Source organism: Hydra vulgaris, chromosome 15, assembly GCF_038396675.1.
Source record: "Hydra vulgaris chromosome 15, alternate assembly HydraT2T_AEP".
In the NCBI taxonomy this organism is placed as follows: Eukaryota; Metazoa; Cnidaria; class Hydrozoa; order Anthoathecata; family Hydridae; genus Hydra; species Hydra vulgaris.
This window is the reverse complement of record NC_088934.1, coordinates 11,524,265-11,547,272: the sequence shown is the minus strand read 5'-3', so window position 1 is coordinate 11,547,272 and position 23,008 is coordinate 11,524,265. Positions and strand designations below refer to the sequence as shown.

General features: G+C 28.7%; 1 protein-coding gene across 1 annotated transcript in view; it reads right to left on the bottom strand.

Moving 5' to 3' along the window:
• Positions 1 to 3,965: 3,965 nt before the first annotated feature.
• Positions 3,966 to 23,008, bottom strand: part of LOC136091662 (uncharacterized) — a 71,882-nt gene continuing 52,839 nt past the window's right edge. Inside the window, exons 7-10 of the mRNA XM_065819370.1 lie at positions 17,357 to 17,432; positions 8,205 to 8,254; positions 4,567 to 4,803; positions 3,966 to 4,399 (exon numbers count right to left, since the gene is read on the bottom strand). Coding sequence (XP_065675442.1) covers positions 4,311 to 4,399; positions 4,567 to 4,803; positions 8,205 to 8,254; positions 17,357 to 17,432 — 452 coding nt within the window. The 3' untranslated portion in view covers positions 3,966 to 4,310. The remainder of the gene's footprint in view (positions 4,400 to 4,566; positions 4,804 to 8,204; positions 8,255 to 17,356; positions 17,433 to 23,008) is intronic.

Sequence of the window (23,008 nt, the reverse complement as noted above, 5' to 3'; positions counted from 1 at the left end):
CTCTCATTTTTACCCTTCTGGCCCAATTATGACTTATAGCCCTTTGTTCGGATTTTAAAATAGCTTTTTGTTTAAAGCTAGTATTTAAGTCAACGTCAACAACAACAACAAGCTATTTATTTTCCGTAAATCATTTTTACAATATTATTAGAAATATTAACAATGATATTAATTTTAATAATAATAACAATGACAACAATAGTAGTAATAATAATAATAAAAAGTGAATGCTGTAACAACTGAGTTCAATTGAAATCGATGTTCAACTTTTTTTGTTTTTTCATTTTTGAAGTGTTAATTTTGAGTGTTTATAATATGGCTTATTTTTTTACTCTTTTTTTTCTTTGATAATTTCTTTTATTTTCCTTCTTTTTTTTAATTTATATATCATTAGTTAAAAAAACATGAACCACCATCTTTCATGATGATAGGAATATACATTTGGGTGCAGCGTTTTGCAATGAAGAAAAAAAAAGGTCTTGATAAAAATATATAATAGTGAGTGAAAATTGACTTGACATATTATAAGTAATGTATGAAAGTTTCAGTGAGATTGTGATAGATCTTGAGGGTCCTCAGTAATCATTGAGTTGGGGAGGGAGGGGCGGCACGTAAAATTCGCATGATTGCGTTTTGTGCGATATTTTAGCGGATGTAATGTTGAAAGTACATGAGACATCCAAATAATAATCGAGGATACGGTAGAATTGATTCTGAAATGTCTACAAATACATTTAGAAAGCCATTGCAATGAAAACTGCCTGAGGTATAATTCATCAAAGTAGGCATAAAATCAATAAAATCGACCAATTTTGCTAAATTCGAATTAGCATGGTATCATGTTTATTTAATATTAATTTCTTAATCTTATTTATTTAGGTTGTATCTCATTCCAGTCAAAACGAACGTTTGAAACAATATTTTAGCAGAAATGAATGCTTATGATTTCAACAAATAATCTACAATATTTAGTTAATTTAACACTAGCCTCGTGTTGACTCGTATAAATTGCACTGGATCAAGTCACCTACTAGTAGTTAGGTCTATTGAGAGAGAAAAATGTTAAAAACTGGCATTATGATGCGAGCTTCTAAACGGGATCGTATAAAACCATCGCGAGCCGATTGTCCACAAAAAGCCAGCGATGCCTCCATAACTCAATCCGTGTCACGGGCATCTATCAAAATCAAAAGTGGAGTCTCCATGAGTTGCTACAGAAAGTCGAGTATCAGCTTCTGTGACATTCATTGTCAGAGGTGGTTCTGTTACTGCTGTATCTTTCCAGTCAATGTGATCGAAATATTCAACAGCATCAAAGTTCAGCTTCGGAACCCTGAACTGACGTAGAGTAGTTGATTTTTCCAGTCGTGCTTTGAGAATTCAACGTAAGCCTAACTCGCGGATGTTTTTTCTTTCATCGCTGATCATTGACAACAACACATTTTCGGGGTGTCTGAAGTACCCTTTACGTTGCAGTACAGGGTCTATAATGTCTAGCAACTCTTGTGTTGGGTAACACGACAACTGAATTGTGCAAAAAAGATGTCTCGCACCATCTTTACATGAAGATGCATTTTAATGCTGAATTAAAGTGGAGCATAAACCTTTACAATGTATGTGACCAAATGTTCAAGATTGATAGAAGGCTCTTCACTAGCGACATACAGACGTAACACCCTATTGGCTGTGGTAAGCCACCGTGAATGATTAAAAGCTCCAGAGTTTCTCGTATACATGGTCGGAGAACATTCTCCATTCGATACAGCTTCACACATCTCACACAGATATTGTTGATCGGTGCTGAGATTTGTTAAAATAATGATCGGCAGAACCACCTCATGTTGATCAAGTTACACAGCTGGCAATATCTGCCAGTTTGTTTGCGCTTTACCAATCGGTTCACTGAACGCTTGTGGACCTGACATCGATCCGTCCAAGTACTGTATCAGATGCCGTAGAGGCAGTTTATTTGCATGTAACATGCAAATTAGCCACTGCAGCGGCTTTCTGTAATCTTTTTTGAGTAACGATATAACACCACCTGCTTGGCCGGTATTCACGTTTGTTCCATCACAACCTATAGCCACAATGTGTTTAACGTCAATGTTACTATCTGCAATGAAGCTAGCAATAGAATTTTAAATATCCTGCAGGTCAAAACATCGAAAAGTCTACTTCTTGCATTGTTTCTGAAAGTATCGATCGCCACTTCACTGTTCTTATGCTTTGTGTTTTTCATGAGCTTCATGAATTTGTCGTTATACGAGCAAATCATCTATAAAATCCGAGTATGTGAGACAACAGGTATTGAGGCTTTTAACCAAATTTGTTCAATGTTTTGTGCGACCTTCTCCAATATATCCGCAACAATTGGCTCTTTTGTAGCTGCTGTTAGTTTCATCTGATGTTTTGATTAAAGCGTAATAAAGCATAACATGTTCATAAGTCGGAAGAACAATGTCAGTCATATCCTTTGGCATACCAAATACACTATGGGCTACCACCTTTCTAGTATTCCGCAATGTCGCTATTTGTACTAGAACCAAATACACTGTCACATTGATACAAGCAATAACTCTATTTTATAAAAACTATTTGTGAATGATAAATGAATCAGTAAAAATAGAATAGTATTCAGAATACTATTCTGAATAGTATTCTGAATATTGTTCAGAATATCCAGAATACTATTCTGGGTAGGACTAAAAATTAAATATTATTTCATTGATTTTCTTCCAAACAATAATGTAAATAAAGAGTTGCTATTAAACAGAAGATTTAGTTTGGTATCTTTGAGAAACAAATAAGATTAAGCAACAAAGCATTTGAACAATGACATTGTATAAAAAATGGGAGTTTTGCAAAATCGGTTTATTTTTGTTGATTTTATGTCTCCTTTGATGAATTATGCCTCGGTCAGTATTCATTGCAATGGCTTTTGGTCTGTAATCTTAGAATTTCCAGGATCAATTCTACCATATCCAACATTATTATTTGAATGTCTCACGTACATCCAACAGTGCATCTGCTCGAACATAGCACAAAATGGAAACATGCGAATTTTACGTGTCGACTTTTCTCCCCCCCCCCTTCCCCAACTCAAAGCTTAATGAGGACCCTCAAGATCTATCACAATACCACTGAAACTTTTACACATTTATAATATGTCAGGACAACTTTTCCTCACTATTATATATTTTTACAAAGATAAAAAAAATTTATTGCACCCTAATATACATCACCATCTGTGATTATGATGACAAATACTTTTGGTTTCATTTGATTGACACTAAATAAAACCCGGCGTGTTTTTATGCCAATAATGATGATTTGGTATATAATTATTTTATGAAATGATAAAACTTTAACCATTTTTTAAATTTGTTTATTATTATTTATAAGTAAGAAAAAACTAAATATGACGCACATTTTGTTGATTAAGCGCTAAAACTAGATAACAATATGGTTATAATGTAAATGTGTCAAAATATTTTGATAATCAAAAAACGAAACCACTCAAGTTCATTTACAAATATTTATTTGCGGACGATAAAGTCATATTCTATAATAACGCATGTTTACAAGTCAAATTTAAAAAAATACGTTGGGAAATGAAATACTTGTATATTGTGAAGCAAAACAAAGCAAGTATATATTTTTAAAAGTAACATAAAAAAAAAGAGGATTAAACTAATTTTGCGCTAAAGAGCGTCAAGTTTTCTCATTGTAGATTGAAATTTTATTTTATACTGCGTTTGTTTACGGTTAATACTTTGGGAAAAAGTATTAGGCTTTTATCGATGTTGGAATTACTTTTACTGTGATACTCTGAAAATTCCATCAAAATTCAAAATACAATCCTGTCCTAAATGAACTTTTCATCCAAACTTACCGTCATACTGGAATTTTAAAATTTTGACTATTAGAGAGCAATATATATATCAAAAACTTAAAAAAAAATTTCCAACAAGATTTCTTGAAGCAAACATGCACACACGCAAAAAAAACTTTTTTACTTTGGACTATCATACAGTGCTCCCTAGTAAATAATGTTTATATAGTTATAATGTTGTAACTTGCTTTTATAGTCAAATACATTTCATCCAATTATTATTTTTTACCCTATATAAATATTGAAAACAATATTCAAAACAATGCGCTTTTTTTTAAAATCTTGAAAGTACATTTTGAGATGATAAGCCAATAGATTTAGACAGATAAAAGTTGATATTTCGGCATTTTTCATTCTACGCTTTAAGCCGCAGATATATCCCATATATTTTGAGATGTTAGACATCAATCTTAATATGTTAGAGATTAAACCCTTGAACATTCCATTTAACTTTTTGAACCCAGATACTATTTGAAGTGTTTCTAAAAAACAATCCTTCTTTGTTTCCTAAATGTTCAAAAAGAAATTAAACTAAAATAATGTTTATATATATATATATATATATATATATATATATATATATATATATATATATATATATATATATATATATATATATATATATATATATATATACATATGTCATAAGTTATAAATGTTCAAAATAATCTAACCCATCCATTGGTTTGTTCCAAAGTTTACAATTTGATCATAATCACTTTCTAATGTTTTCAACAAGTTCCAATTCAATTTGCTTGAAATCTTTGTTGTAAACTCGTCATCCGTTACGGCTAGCCATTTTTTAAAAGTATTGTGAAACATCAAATACGTTATTTGATTTTTATGTATAGCATATAGTTCTCTTGTTAAAGTGTGATGACCCAAAATGCAACCTAGGCGTATATCCATCTCTAAAAATTTTTAAATTTATGTCTAACAAAAGTTAGGCAACGATCATATCAAAGATCGTATACACACGTGTATATATATATATATATATATATATATATATATATATATATATATATATATATATATATATATATATATATATATATATATATATATATATATACATATATATATATATATATATATATATATATATATATATATATATATATATATATATATATATACATCTATGCATATATATATACATATATATATATATATATATATATATATATATATATATGCATATATATATATATATATATATATATATATATGCATATATATATATATATATATATATATATATATATATATATATATATATATATATATATACATATATATATATCTATATCTATATATCTATATATATAACCATGTTGGGGAAAATGTTATTTAAAATTAAAACCAGAATAGATTTTTTTATTCAGTCTAATTTACTCATTAGCTTGTTAAAGATCTTGTTAGCTTCAGAAATCAATTCTAGCCGCTCAGGAAGCACTCTATGTTTGGCACTATTGATTTCATTGGATAATTTTTGCGTGATCTTGGACATTTTTTTATTGCAAGCATATCGTCTGTGTAAATCAAAAAAGTCTTCCTCATGATCTTTGTTATGCTGAAAATTGGAGTGAAATTGGTCTCATTCGGCTGTAGTAAGTTGTGCCTTTTTTCAACCATACGAAAATCAATCTCGAAGGACTGCAGTTTCTTATTAACTTTAACGAACTACTCCATAATGCTGCTTCAAGTAACTGTAAAAATAGCTGTTTTAAGTTGGTCAAATTTTGGTCAAATAGTCAAAAACTTCTGCTTTTGTTTCTGCTTATCAAGCAGAATCATTGGAAGCTCATAAGTGCGTACTAAATAGAAAATAGTTATTGACAAGTATTTACAATCTATGACTTATGGGAGACATTGAAAGTTTTGAAGGAAAAAACTTAACTTTAAGGTATCACATCGAAAAGTTGGTGCGGAAAACGAGTCAAAGATTTTTTGAAGAAAGCAAAAGAAATTGACGGCGTCTACGTTGGATTTTTTGATACTTTTTCTATGAGGCTCAAAAAGTGGACAGCATATGGAATGTACTTGGCAAAAGAAATGATATTTTAAGTTCTTGGTAGTAAACTAGATTAGATTCCGAACATACTAATGGTGTTGTCGTATGACTGGTTACAGCAACTCGATTATTTGTTCCATGCTCAATTAACTTTTCCAAAATGTTTTTAAGCCTGGAAACTCCAGGTAATTATATATAGACATTAAGGACGAAAACAGCTAAACTGGTTCTCCGTATGGTAAAGCGTAGTACTGAGCAAATATAGTTGGTCAATAAACGGGAGAAGAATCAACAATGATTTAGAAATATTTTCAAATATGATTTTGAAAACTAGGAAATTATGTTTGAAGTAAATAAAAAGTATACAATACAATATTTTATGTTAGAGATGATCATATAAGCAAAAAATTCAACAAATTTGATTGTAGTTAAGTGGATGATTTTTCAAAATTTTTTTAGATAGGGACAAGGTGCATCTATTTTGTTTATTGCCATGTTTGATTAAATATTGGGCAGAAAATCAACCAAATTTTGCTAATAGCTTGATCCTGGAAAGTTTCCATAGTGTACTGAGCTCAGATTTTTGTCCTATTTGCGGAATGATAATTCGTTTAGAAAAAATTATAAATAAAATATCAAAATCTTTTCAATTTTTAAAACAGATTTTAGTAGCATTATTACATAATTATTGTTCAATTGTAAGAACATACTTACGCTGGAGGTAGAGATATTTAAACTCTGTAAGTTTAATGGTATCTTTTCTAAGGTGTATAAAGGCCATTGTTGACATAATTATAATTTGACTTTCTTTAGAGAATTCTTTTGACTAAAATAAAGGAGTATGATCATCTGATTGTAAATAAAAAGAAAAATATTGATGATAAGGGCAGTCAACCTCAACCAGTTAAACTTTAGCAAACAGTAAACTTTGTGAAAAACTTATTAGCAGATACCCTAGGACAAATCCACTTTGATTTCGACATTCAAGACAAAAACTACAAAGGCAACAACTGATAATGGGTCAAGTTTAAAAAAATATGTAAATTGCATTTACAAGAGTTAGTAAGTATCCCTGATAAAGCACTTAAATCTAAAGTACCTAAAACTGTTGATGAAGTGCAAGAAATCGAGTTTGAGTGCGTAATGAGGTTCTTGCTAAACCTAATTTAACATCAGAATTTGAATATCACCTGCCCTCTCATCAACAATGTGTATGCCATTCAATGAATTTAATTGCTGTTTATAATGTTGCAATTGCTTACTACAATACAGCAAAACTTCAAAAAGATTTATCTATCAACGTTTTTTTATCAAAAGTTTTATCTATCAACGTTTTTATCAACAAGTTTTAGGCATTATGGAACAAGCATTCACGAAATTTTTTTCAAAAGTTATTAATAAATCACTTTGTATAATTACAAACAATAAACTACAGCGTTGAACGCTTCAAGAGATCTTTATAAAATGTATCGATTTAAACGTATGTATGTATGTATGTATGTATGTATGTATGTATGTATGTATGTATGTATGTATGTATGTATGTATGTATGTATGTATGTATGTATGTATGTATGTATGTATGTATGTATGAATGTATGTATGTATGTATGTATGTATGTATGTATGTATGTATGTATGTATGTATGTATGTATGTATGTATGTATGTATGTATGTATGTATGTATGTATGTATGTATGTATGTATGTATGTATGTATGTATGTATGTATGTATGTATGTATGTATGTATGTATGTATGTATGTATGTATGTATGTATGTATGTATGTATGTATGTATGTATGTATGTATGTATGTATGTATGTATGTATGTATGTATGTATATATAAAAATTTTCACCAGCACGTAAATGTTTATAGATAGGAGACTTTTTGTCCATTCTGTAATATTCAAATATCCACATCTTAAAATGGCAAATTGTTTCGCTTATATAACAGGAATTACATCCTGCATATACGATTTTGTAGACTACGAACAATCTGGACACTGGAGCAATAAAATCTTGAGAAGTGAAAAATTTACTTTATTATATGACATATGTTATTATTGTAACTAATCCAGTTACAATATAAGTGATTTTAAAACTTCGTACTTTAAATGGTTAAAATTATTTTTATTCAACTGAAGATGATCAGTGGTGGTCGAAATATTCATTGTTTTTATTAATAATAAAACTTTAAAAAAGTTTGATTGTTTATTGAAAACTATATATATATATATATATATAAAAAACATAGAAATAAATGATATTTATTACAAAATTAAATAGACAACCTGCCCATAACACACCATTATCTTCCGTAAAATAACAAGCTGTTTTTGTCCTACAAAAAAATTTGTAAAAAAAGGATTTTTTTATGATAAAATACTAAAATATTTTATGGTCTATTTCATTATTTTAAAATTACAAGGTTAGTTATTATAACTATTTGGGTTCTTGCAATTTTAAAGAATAAGCCAAGTATTTCCGGGCAAATAAATTATTCCCTCCGTTCCGAAATACTGTTTTGATTATCATTTAGTGTTAAGAATTATTGAAAATAAATTGTTGTTACTTTTTTTTGTTTGTTTTCTATATAAAAAATATTTTTTTTTTATGTAATAAAATATGTATAAAATATATTTTTTAGTAAAAAATAAAAAAAAGTAAAAAGGTTTGTTTCAAAAAAATTCTTTTATGGTGAATGCAAATTGGCAGCCGTATTCACTTCCCTCCGTTAACCCTGCGAAACGATAAAACAGTTGTTTTTAACGTTAGATAAAATAAAACCGTATTCTTATGTCGCCGTTTAGTTAACGGCAAAAGTAAATTTAGTTATCAGAGGGCTGTTAACGCCAAAATCTAACCCTGTTATACCCTACAGCTAAAACCGTCAACGGAGAAATCTATAATATAATTGCTACAGAAACGTTTAACGTTTAACGTCGTTTCATTAGTTACTAGACTTTGAAAGAGCTCGTCTCACTACACACGCGGTCATTGGAGAAAGCTCTCTTAAGCGAGTTAAAACTTTTTACCTTTTGGAATTTAATTATTATTTATTAGTTTAGAAATATTATTGCCTTGTAAATTTGAGATAAATTTGCAGCTTTTTTCTCGAGTTCATCCACTGAACTTTTAGAGAGTGAATGCCCACTGAGGAAGTCAAAATCAGAGGATTCAGCAGACATAGCCTCAAATTGCCACTCAATTTGTGTAACAATGCTGTCAAACACATGGTTGCACTGAGTCCGAATTCTGTTTTTGCTGTGAGAAGGTGAGAGTCATCTTCAGCTTTATAAAGTGCCATCCGCTTCACTTTGCACTTCCTCTTGATTGGAAAGCAACCATCAATTCCAATCTGGTTAGCTTTTTCTATGGCATCTTTGATAATGTTGTCCACCTCAACATCTCGAAGATTCTGAATGGAAGCCTTCAATCCTTTCATTTTTTTTTGCGGCAATGTCAATTGAAATGGTTTTTGACTGAAGCAGTTTGCTTTCCCGGTCAATTAGAGAAAGAATTTGACACCAGAAATCCAACAAACACAAAAAACTGAAATCAATTTGAATGAGAAGATCTTTTGCACTGCTAACTGTGACAGCATTTGTCATGGGATTGTGGATAATGGATTCCAAAACTTGAAGAACGTCTTTAATTTGTCTGTGCAATGGTGTGATTGCATCTTTTTTGGCAGACCATCTTGTGTCACTGTTTCCCTTTAATGAGATGGCCAACTTTTTCATCAAATTTTTCCATCTTGACGTGAAGCTTGAAAAAAAGTTAAAGATGGCTTGAACCTTTCCAAAAAACGTAATCATGAGTGGGGAAACCTCAGCAGTATGAACACCAACAAGATTCAAAGTGTGAGCTGCGTATGGAAAAAATCTTGCTAATTCATTAAGAGAATGGATTCGAACTTTGACGTTATTGTATTTTCCAGACATTTTGGCTCCATTGTCATTGGTTAGACCATCCTTCTCCAATTTATCAGTTATCTCTGTTGCAAGACCTTTTCCGGTTTTTTGGTGAGATTCAATAAAGTCCACAAAACTTTCCTTAATTGTGCAGGTTTCATCACTGATGTGGACATACCTGATGATCTGAGTGTGGAGGCATCTGCTCTTTGTGGGAGGCATCTGGAGTGCAGTCAAACAGAATAGAGTAGTATTTAGCTTCATTGATGTTTGACAAAATTTCGTTCCTGACTTTCTGTCTAAGTAACTCAATCAGCTCATTTTGAATTCAAGGAGAAAAGTAGGATGTTGTGGTTTTTTTTTGCTTTAATGGACACAATGTGTTCAGCCACTAATGGATAATAATGGCTAATCAACTCAATTAAGCTCAGAAAAATGCCACTGTTTTGTTGACCGATGTCTTCTGTTGTTCCCCGAAGGGCAAGATTGTTCTTGGCACAGAACAAAATTGCATCAACAATCACTTTCAAGATGTCTCTCTACTTTTTCATCTCTCCACTGATAACTCTCTGCAGATCAGAATCCAGGGTCATTCCTTCCTTGAGGTTTTTTTCAAGAGTTTTCCAATCAGAATAGCATTTTTGGTGTTCATTGCTGTTTTCATGGTCAGGAGTTCTTGGGTTTAGTTTTTTCCAGTCACAAAACCCTTTGTAAATTTCTGAGAAATTGTTGGTTTTTGTTGTTGAAAATAAAAAACAGTAAAAACAAAATAAAGAATCTTTTTTGTTGCTGTACTGCAGCCAAGTGCGAACAAATTTTTCACCATTGGAATAAATTTTTTCATATTGTTTTGAGCTGAAGTGTCGCATTCTGTTTTCAAAATTACACAGCGTTAAAATTTGCGCCCTCCCAATTTTGGCGCCTCAGGCCGCGGCCCGGCCGGCCCCGCCCTTGGTATGGCCCTGGTTACACGACAGTGTTTAGTGTCAAACTGTTACTGCTTTAGGTGTTTTCAACCCTTTATTATTAATTATTCTGAAAATACGTAACAATGTATTTTAATAACATTTTGCGTAACGTTGTTACTTATGTTCTGTTATATATGAATGTTATGTTACTTAAGTTATGTTATATGCATATTATATTAACTTATGGTGTGTGCTATTGTTGTGTGTTGTTGCTGTGATGTTGTTTTTTTGGCGCTACTGCAGTTTCTCCCCCCCCTTTTTTTTATTGCTGATTATGATAGAGAATTTTATGCTGATTAAGAATCGTATAAAAACATAGGTCTGAAAATTAACAAAAAGTGCTCTAATTCGCTGTTGAAGTTTAAAAATTTACACTAAAAAACGCTAATATTCGCCATTTTTTTAAAACGTTTTATATCAAAGTTTACATTTTGAAATCAATCGTTTAGAAAATCTTTTTTTTTATTACGCAACCCGGTTTTTATTGTCGTCAAAATTAAATTATATTGAAATTAAATTGTTTTTAATAATATATTTTATATATTTTTAATTAATTTTTTAAAAATTAATTTAAGATTTTGCTTTTTAAATGTACATAAATCGACTGACAAATAGGGATTGGCGCGATTAAAAGTACATCATTTGAGACAGGGTTAGGGTTTGGGCTAGAGATAAATCAGAAAATGATGCGCTCAGCATTTTTAAACAGTTTTGTTTTACATTTTTAATAGAAACCAGGCTTTTTTAAATTCATCGTTGAAAAGAATTTTATTTATAACAGAGTATGAAAAAATGGCGAATATTAGCGTTTTTTAGTGTAAATTTTTAAACTTCAACAGCGAATTAGAGCACTTTTTGTTAATTTTCAGACTTATGTTTTTATACGATTCTTAATCAGCATAAAATTCTCTATCATAATCAGCAATAAAAAAAAAAAAGGGGGGGGGGGGGTAAAATGCAGTAGCGCCGTTTTTTGTTATCTTTTGAGTTGATAGTTATTTGGCTTACCTTCACGTTGGTGTCTATTGTTAAAAATGATAAATAGGTAACTTTATTATTGAAAATTACTGCTTTTAATCATTCACTAAAAGCCAAGATGAATTATTTTGCCATATATACAATTTGTTTAATCTCAATTTGATTTTTTGTCTTTAGCGCTGTTTATTACATGATTTTGCTATAAATATTTTGGAATCTTGATGTACCAGCATAAATTATTTTCTAAAAGCTAACATGAAATAGTAATATTTAACAACTACGACTCTGGTAAATCACAACAGCTTTTCTCTCTAAGGTACATAGATTTTAATTTTTTGTATGTAATGTTTTTCTTATTTTTTTACTTATTCGTTACATTTTTTATTTCGGATTTATCAGATGATATATTTATGTGGTATAAAAGAACAAAATATTGTAAAGTTTTGTGAATTTTTTAAAAACGTTTACTTATAATTTTTTTAAAGAAACAATATTAAAGTTAGCAAAAAAGAGTTTACAACGTTTTTTTTTTTAATTTTTCTGTGTTAGCAGTATGTTTATTATTAAAATTGCAGGTTTTTAATAATTTTTTATATTATTATTTGCTAAGTTAATTTTTTTCCAACATCTCTTAGCTGATATATATACTTTTTTAAAGTCATAAGATTATTGTATAATTTATTTTAAATGACAGTTCTTAAATAAAATTTTAAATAAAATTCTAGAATTGCTGATAGATACAAAAGAATGCATTGAAAAGGTAGTTTTGTCAAAACCTTTATCATTTCGACAAGATTTACAAGATTTATTTAAAGGAAATAATGCAGATAGAAAAACCAATCTGAATTTTTTAAATTATATTAGAAATTATAATGCCTGTCTTTCTTTTGCTTCATTTAAAGCTAATGTAGTTCAACCCATGAATCATGGGCTGTCAAATCAAGATGTTCCGCCGACATATTGTCAACTATACATCTATGATCCACTTGCAGCAATAAATATTAGGATGCAACAATGTGGTAATGATCTTTGCTTAAATGATTTAATGTTTCGATTGCAAACTCTTATTAGTAAAGAGAATCTGGCTCGAGTGGAAAATGAAGAAATTCATCGAGTAGCTATAGCAGGTAGCTCAGTGTCAGTTGAAATCTTAATAAAGTTGCAGTTGTATTTGTTGGTGAATATGGTACACCACCTGCTTCCAGGGAAATTGTTATTCACCCAAGAGGTCATCCTCTTAAAACTATATCAAGTATGTCTGCCAACTTAGATCCTATGGTTTATCCTCTATTTTTTTCAAGGGGTGATGCTGGTTGGCATGATCAATTGGTTCACAACCCTGAACGGGCTACATTGGTAAGAAATCATGTTACATTATCTCAATATTACAATTACAATTTTTCAGTTAGAAAATTTTTTCTTCACTCTTTTATGGCAAAAAACTGTTTCAGCAATATGCTGTTGATGCGTATGTTAAAATTGAAGGCCAACGCCTTGCTTTCATCAGAAATAACCAAAACAAACTGAGAAGCGAGCAGTATGATGCCTTACATGAACATGTAAACAACCATGGAAATTATCATAATGTTAGACCAGGATGTGTTGTAGTTTTGCTATCAACTTATGTAGAAAGTCCTAGAGCTTTAAAAGGAAACTTAAGATATTCTATTTTTATTTAAATAAAATTTTTCACATATTTAACCCTTTTTAATTTACTCTCTTTTGTTCATTTTTAATATTTTTAGCATCCTCTTCCTCCTGTAAAAATGGTGAGGTTATGCTTTATATTTTGATTAAATAAAATTGCAAATATTTGTAATTTTTATTATATCCTTTTATTTGTAATTTTAGAGTCATTAACATTTGAGAGCTTTTGTGATTTTAGATTTGTTAACATTTGAGCACTACAGAAATTATCGCTCCCAACACCCAGAAGCTCTCTCGGAGAGGTCCTTCAATAAGTGGTGTTGTAATAGTGGTATGGATGAGCCCTTCTTCAAATGGAGGGCTCATCCATACCGGGGTGTTAGGAGACACCGAAGAAAAGACCACAACCAAAAGGTTGTAAATGTCTTCAATCAGTGAAGATATTTATAACTTTTTTGTTGCCGCTTTTTCTTCGGTGATTTTTTTTTATTTTAATTTTTTTTTATTTGTAATTTTTTTTTTAAATTTGTAATTTTTTTAAATAATATATTATGTTGTATATTTGATTTGTTTTTTGTCTTTTTTAATTAAAATTCTAACTTTTTTTCACCAATTAAACTTAAATATATTTAAATTGATTCATTACCCAATTATCATAATATAATGATGCAACATTCTAATGTTAAAAATAATTAATTGGTAGTTTAATTTATTGAACTCACTGCTTTTAAAATTTACTATAAGCCAAGACAATATATTTAGCTATATAAATGCAATTTATTTTTATCTCAATTTGATTTTTTATCTTTAATGTTTATAGTTTGGCTCCTTGAAGCATTTGTTATTTTGATTTTTAATTAAAATATTTTAAATCTGTTATGATGTCTTTTAAATTAAACTAAAGTTTACTAAGAGCCAACAGGGACAAGATTAATTTTTTTCCGGTTTTTTTTCTTTTATGTCTACTTATCTGTTACAGTTTTTATTTTAGGTTTGTCTTATGGCGCATTAATGCAATATAAAAGATCAAAGTTTACATATTTTTTTAGATTAAAATACACATGTTTGATTGTAAATAAAAATTTTTATGTTTGAAACGTATTTGTACTCAATTGCTAAGTTATTTATAATAATCTTAGTTATTTTTAATAAATTTATTTAGTTGTGTGCATTTAACGTTTTAAAGACAATTTTCTTTTTTAAACAAAAATGAATCAAGGGGATACCAAAAAATTAACTCCTATTTAATATAAGTTCACTTCGTATTAATCTTAATAATAAATAAAGTTCATCTTATAAAAAATATAACAAGAATTTAGCTTTAGTTTTTCATCAATTTAACGCACGATGAAGTGTTATTATTTTGTGTAAGTAACTAAAAGCATATTGTGTGATGAACTTAGGAATGTCGAGGAAAATGGTTCTGCCTTACAATAATTTGACCATTAACCATTTGAACACGTTAGTTGTAAATTACTCAAATAATGTTAAATAATTGGTAAATTATTTTACCTCCTCATACTTTTTATGTTAATTTTACAGATGGTTTAATTTTTTTAATTTGAAGGCGTTTTTCTAAAAGGGTATTAGTTAAGGTATCGCAACTTTAAATTGTGGAAGACAGCCTCTATAAATTATGTAACAGACCGACCATAACCCGTATTACGGGTTGCTTTCTGCTAGTTTTCTATAATATTAAGAAAAATAAAAAATGGTATCCAATCAAAACTAGCGTAAACCAATGATATATTATATAAGTAGACATTTAACTTGCGGGATTTTGTTGGACAAAAATAAAGGCGCCTTTTTTTTGTTTATGACAATAGCCTGCCATTTGTAAAAAGGAAGTTTGTAAAATTTGTAAAAGTCGAAGTGTGTAATAAAAGTTAAAAATGCTAGTCAAAAGTTCCCAATAAATTAAAGATAATTCGAAAACAAATTTTAATAATTATAAAACACTTGCAAAAGTTTTTTTATGAGCCTATGTTTATTAAAAAGTATTTTAATTCATAAAAATGCTTCAAAAGCGTCTGTCGTTTTACTTTTCTATTCAAAACTTTAATCCCTTTTTAATCGTAAATAAATTAAGGAATCATAATATATTATTTTAAAAGTAATATAACTTCTGCTTAACACTTTTACGTAAATAGTATTTAAATTTAAAATATATTTACATCATTTAAGAAAAGAAAAGTTAAAAAATATTTGTTTACAAATTTAATCCGCCATTTGTAAAAAGGGTTAAAAGCGACTTCACTTTTCGGATCGAAGTTAGACATCTAGTTATATAATATATCATTAGCGTAAACAAATAGGTTTACTTTTATGATAAGTACGCTTTAATATATCAGGCGCGGTTTCAGCATTTTTTGATGTTTGAGATACATAACTTCCAGACATGGAGTAAACTCTAAAAGTTCATATGTTTGTACTTAAACCAAATAAGGATGGCTTGCAAAAAATTGCAATGGCTGGGGCCTGGGAACAAAAAAGTCCTAAAATTTTAGCTACACCTGCCCAAAACGTGAGAGCAACAACTTGATAAAAGATTTTTTTTACTCTTCTCAACCAAGTTTATATTCATCGATAAATTTTAAAATTCACACAATAATTTCTTAGCGTTCAACAATTATGGCCTTATAAAATTTGCAACCCCCTCAAATTGAGTTGGGTTCAAATTTTTTATGGTCAGTTTTTGAACGCTAAAAGATTATTGTGTGAATTTTAAAATTTATTGATGAATATAGATTTAGTTAAGAGTGATATAAAAGATATTTTGTCTACTTGTTGCTCTCACGTTTGGGGCAGATGTAGCTAAAATTTTAGGGCTTTTTTGTTCCCAGGCTCCAATCATTGCAACTTTTTGCAAACCATCCTTATTTGATATAAGTTTAAACATATAAATTTTTAGAGTTTGCTTGATGTCTGGAAGCTAGGTATCTCAAACATCAAAAAATGTTACATCCCCGCCTGTATATACTATATCATATCTATATGATTTTTCCTATAACTATTAAAAAATGTTGTTTATATTATGTGAGTTTTATTATGACATAAAATGTACTTTGCATTTGATTTTAATGCACACTTTGTTACGAGCATTAATATATGTTAAATACATGCCTATCTGTATAAATTTTGTGTATTTATTTATGTATAAAAGCAAATATGCATTTACTTTGATACACCAATAGATAAGTACATGAACTGTGCTAAACCTTTGTATTTAAATTTTAATTTAAAAAATCAGAGTATCTGTTCCCACACTTTTGATGTACTCCTAGACAACATTAAACTTAATAGTCTATTTGCACGTTTCATAAAAAAAATCTTTCAAATTCATGAAAATTTAAAAAACTAAGAGTTTTTAAATATTCATTTAAATAACTTACGTCAATGAACTGTATTAGAGGAGAGGAGGAGCGCAGAGAGGGGTGGGGCGGGGGGCGGGGAAGGTGTGTATTGGGATCAAAATGGGGGAAGGGGAGGTTTGAACCTTCTAAGAAAAGACGAAATTCAAGTTGTGTTCAGTTTTTTAAGGAATATACTGACTAATTTTTTTTAAGTTTTGAAGACCTTATATATTTTTTTAAATGCAGTTGGTACCCCTCCCTGCTCCCCTCCTCCACCTTAATTTTATTCCTAGAATCGCCTCTGTTAAGGTTGACCATCTGGAGACTGCAGTGCAGCAGATTGCAATGGAGTGTAAATGATTTAACAGGGTTTAGAATCAAAAATTAATAATATTTAAGTAATTTTAATTTTTGATTACTACTTTTGATAAAATTGATTTAAAATAGTTTTTTCTAATTTGCAAGTAAACTATAATAAAATATAGTCTATTCTCACTTTTTTTATAATAGGACTACCTTAATTAAACTATTTATAAAATCAAAATATTAAGTTTTATTAATCAGAAAAAGTTACATACAATACCTCGGAACATTTTGGTTTATACAAAGATATAATTGAGAACTTGCATGATCCCAATATATACCACGTCCATAATATTCTAATGTAATAAAAGTGCATAGTTTATATATTTTACGTTTATAGATTTTATTATAAATAAATATTTTATTATAAATAAATTTTTATTATAAATAAATTTTGTTATATAAATTTATAAAAAAAACTTTAAAAAAAAAAAAATTACATTATACTCCCTCCAAAAAACTGTTCCGATTTGCATTAAACATAAAGAATTATTGAAAAATAAATAGTTGTTATTTTTTTATTTTTTACATAATTTTTTTTTTTGAACGTTTAGTACTAATGGAGTATTAAATATTCAAAATGTTCAAAAAAAAAATTTTTTTTTGTAAAAAATAACAACATAATTTATTTTTCAATAATTCTTTGAGTTGAATGCAAATCGGAACAGTATTTCGGAACGGAATGTATTTAAAAACAAAGCAATAATTTTTTAATTTACTTTTAATACTACAATCATAAAAATAATTGAATAAACAAATAAACATAATTGTGTTTACACCTAAAATTGTTAACAAAAATTAATATATTTTAAAGAGGTACATATAATAGTAAAAAATCTATTTTAGGCAAAATAAAAAAAAAAAAAGGCTCGATGCCTCAATGTTGAATAAGTTTAAAAAACTTAACCAGCCGAGGCGCAGTAGTTTATCGATTGCTTCATAAAAAAGGTATCCAATTTTTAAAGCCTGCTTTGGTCTTATACGACTTTTATACGACATCTGTAAGAACAGCGGTGGTAACTTACTAGTTAAACGCCCTTCTGCTTTTTATGAATTGTTTTATGTCAGGAGACAAAAAAAAGATCAGAAGTTTGAAAAACCAAAAAAAATCCTAAACGTCGTGAATGGGTGAATAATACAAAGAAATTTTTTGTTTACTTTTTAAAACGTTTTAAAAAGTAGGCAAAAAAATTTCTTTTAATGCAACTGAAACAATTTTAAATCTTGTTTAAACAAGATTTAAATTGTTTTAGTTTAAATCTTGTTTAAACAAGATTTAAATTGTTTTAGTTTAAATCTTGTTTAAACAAGATTTAAATTGTTTTAGTTTAAATCTTGCTTAAACAAGATTTCAATTGTTTTAGTTTAAATCTTGTTTAAACAAGATTTAAATTGTTTTAGTTGCATAAAAAGTAAGAATCCATCATTATCATTCATTTTAAAGTCATTTTTTTTAGATTTTCCTTGACTCATAAAGGTTTCTCAATTTTTATCGAAATTGTTTAGTAGTCTAATAATAACTATAGTTTCTTAAACACAAAAGCACCTTTAATCCAATTAAAAAAATATAAAGAGTCTTTACAAATGGTAGACGCATTTTTTGAATTGCAAATATAATAAAAAAAAGCCGATTAGTCAAAAACTGAAACTAGTTGACTTTGACAAATTGAATATTCGGTTTAATCAACTATGGATTTTCTACTAATCGATTAAAATTCGATTTAATCGAGTAATAATCTTAAAATTCTAATATCTTTTTATTCAATTTAATTTTTTCAATTTTTAACTTTTGTTTGTTCATTTAATAACAATACTATTATAAGTATTGCAAACATGTTAGCAATATTTAAACCTAATTAAACTTTCAGTTTATATATACTTTTTTATATTTTTACCCTTTGCTTTTTTACTCTATGCTTTTTATTTTCATAAATACTTTCATACTGGGCAGCTCCAAGCTGGCTCGGGGTTCTGAGGCAAAATTAAATTGTGAAGCTCCAAAATCTAAATGTCATCTATACAATAACATTGTAAATATCTATAGACTTTTTAATATTCATCAAGTATTTAAAGCGGTTCCTAAATCGTTAAGGTCTGGGAGTCATTAGGGTCTCGTTATTGGTGCGCCCCTAAATCATCTTGTTTTGCTACATTATATTTTAATGATGTGATGTTAAAAAATAGAAAGTTAATATAAATTACTTTATTACTTTTATTGTAATTATTTCGAAAAAATTTTTTGTTCCCTATTTCGAGTAAATCGACTTTTAGTCAATTTCAAAAATGTATTAGCCGATTTTAATCATATTTAGAAAATATATTTGTTGATTTAGTCGACAGTCAATTTGTTAAAAGTCGTAACAACAATTATAATTTAAATAAAAAAAACAACAACAACCAGGAAAACTGAATGCTCCTTAGACAGTTTGATTGGATGAAACAAATTTTAGGCTTTTTTGTAGAAAAACGCAAGGAAGTGCCAAACAGAGAAGAAGAAAAATGATGGAAATACCTCCTTCAAAAGGTGAAAACATACATTTGGTTGCAGCTATACATTTCATTGCAGCTATATATTTGATTGCAACAACAGATGTCGTCATGATAGAAACTCACAGAAGATCATTTAATGCAGATTCTTGTAACTAGTGGATGTTGGGTATGTTTCATCCGTGGGTTACATCTGGTAATCGTTTAGAGAGTTTTGTTGTTGTAACATGTAACATGCTCCATGTAAAACTAATTTAGAAAAGGTGTTTGAAAACTTACCAGGTCAGTTATTACGTTTAGGGTCCAACAGTCTAATGTTAAACCCGGTGGAAACAACCTGGTTATTAAAAGTAACTTTAAAAATGCAATTTTCATTCCACCCGTATTTGGTGCTGGGATTGTGGAAAAAGAAAGCAAAATTTGGAAAGAATTGTTACTGTGGCAAAAAGTACAATAATAGGAGGTCATTGTGCACGTGTTGTACAAGATTCGTCCACGCATTATGCTCTAATTTCAAATATGGAAACGCCTAAGTTGGTGTTTGACTTATAAATGGAATTATTTTTAATGACATTATTTAAATTTTGATGTTTTTTTTTAAAATAGTTTATTTATTTTATTAATAGCACACAATTAGTTCCCCGTAAATCAAATACCTGTTAACGTGAACTTTTGTTATCTCGAATAGTTTCATCTGGTCCCTTGAAACCCTCTAATTGATTACTATAAAAGTTCTCCGGTTTAGTGGAATCTTGGATAACTCAAATTTTGTTAAGATGAACCATTTTTTTCGTTCTTTTTTCAGCAAATTTATTCGAATAACTTGCATGGGAAAAAAAAAATTAAAATTACTGACTTTTTTAAAAAGAAATCGTTTGATATAAAACATTAATAACAGTAGCCTAATTTTTTTTTTCCATTGTATTTAGATCTCAATACAATAGATCCTTATCAGAGTGAAAATAAAACTATAATAAAATATCGTTAAAAAATAAATTAATTTATAGTTTAAGAAATTTCCTAATTAACGACCGCTAGCTTTTAAATGCAATTTTATTACCAAATAATAAGGATGTCGTTGTGTTCCTTTTTTGAATGTTGTTCTGAGTGAAGCAAGAATACAATAAATAACTTCGTTCATTGAAACGTGTGTCACACTTTTATTAGAATAATGTTTCATATTAATGTTAATGCTAAAGCATTGTATAAAGAACAATTGATTTAACTGAAACTAATATCTCATATTAGCCAAAGTTTGACTCAGCGGAAAACTGCTTTGGTCAAACATTCGTCAAGTCGAACCATTTTCCTTGGTTTTTTGAAGATTCCAGTAATCTGAAACTAACTGTGTTATTATTTATTGAAAGCCAACCTTTCCACCTCGGTCAAATTAGGATCCAACCTTAATTTACAAGATAAATCAAGGCAATAATTTACAAAGAACCTTGTTCTGAGATTCTATATTATAAGCTTTACTTAATTACAACTACTATGTTATTAATTACATCTTACGATTCCTTATTTACAACTTTCGTGTTCTAAATTACATCTTACGTTTCTCAATTACAACTTTCATCTTTTAAATTATATCTTAAGTTGTTTAGTAACTTTTAATTCTCAATTAGTTTAATTACTCAATTACTTGAAAAAGTGTAGTTAAATGATGTTCCGCGGTGCTTTGTGATAAGACAATAAAGACTTCTTAGAGCACCTGAATATACACGCACACTTTTTTTTTTACTTTTTTAAGTCATACTTATTTTTCCACATTTTGCATTTAGTCGATTTTATATAACTAGTTTGTTTTTATATATTAGCTTGTAAGATTTTGAGCCTTTGGGGCCTTTAAGAATATATTGATTGACTAAAAACAAATTTAAACCGTTTAAAAAGGTGGCTTTAGAGCAATGTTAAATAAACTATTGCTTTTAGACCTATGCAAATTTAAAATATTAAAGAGACGTCACTATTATTTAATGTCAAAATTTGTTTATGATTTGTTGTTATGTTACGGTTCGCTGGAATTATTTAATAATAGCAAAAATATTGCTATTTTTGATATTATTAAATAATAATGATAATTGCGCAATAATAGCAATTAATAATGATTGCGCAAGCTAAAAAGCTGTGGTGAGTATAGACACCACAATCTTTAGTCATCATTATATCGTAATCTCCAGCTACAAAACATAAGTATGTATAGCCATCCAGTAGCTACAGATTTGTTATTATATTGTAACTAGCTGCAATGCATCTTAATAATATCAAACAATGTATCTTAATAATATCGATAGCTAAAATGCTGCTAGAACTATAGCGACATGTGGTAATAAATCGCCATGTTACAAATTTAATTATTATCAAAAATATTGACCCAATACTAAAAATTGTTTTTTTTAAACTAAAAATACAAAATGAAACAATAATGTAAGAAAATAAAAATTTACTCAAAAATCGTTATAAAGTGACGCGCTTTATTTGCTAGCAAGTCTTTAGCTCTTTTTCCATTGGCATAAATTTATTCAACACTTATAAATATATTTTACAACAATCAGCAAAAAAGTTCAATGTGGAAAGATTTGAAAAGATTATATATTAGCATTTAAAATTTAACATACTGAAAAAAAACTTATAAATTAACAGAAATAAAAGTATGGTTTGCTTTAGCTGCACTATTTTTTGCTTCAAATGATAATTTAGTTTTTTTTAACTAGAATACTTGAAAAATAAGACACTATATAAAAACAAATTTAATAATCTTCTCTTTCTAATTGTTTGGAAATTTTGCAGTCTGGCTAAAATGATTGTTTTAAATAATTTTTTTGAACCCTTGTATGATTAAGATGATAATGTCCCATCACAACTTATTAAGCCCTGAATTTTTGGCATCTAGCTTGTGTTCTGAAAATATACCCTGTCAGCAAACTAGAATGATTTTTTTTGATAGTAATTTCACACTGGTTGTTGATACTTTAATTAATTGTTTCTTTTAAAGAAAAAGTCTGAAACCTGCAAGTAATCTGTTACTTACTATTTATGTTTCTTGTTTATAGCTTATGAAACCAGCTCTGCTACCTTTTGTTGATTTGATTTTGATTTACTATTTAGTTTTTGTTTACCAAATGAAAGAATAGGCTATTTTTTACAAAGTTGAACCTAGGATATTTTCTACCTAACAGCAAAGAAATTAGTGAATTGATTTCTGATTATGATAATATTAACATAAAAAAAAAAAATTGCAATTATTTATTGCAATATAGACAAAAATGCCTGAGAAGCAAAACGCATCAAAGTTACACCAAAGAACGGCAAAAATATAGAGGACAAGGGTATAACAATAAAATGCAGAAACAAAAAACCTAAAAGCGGTAAAAAGCATGCATTA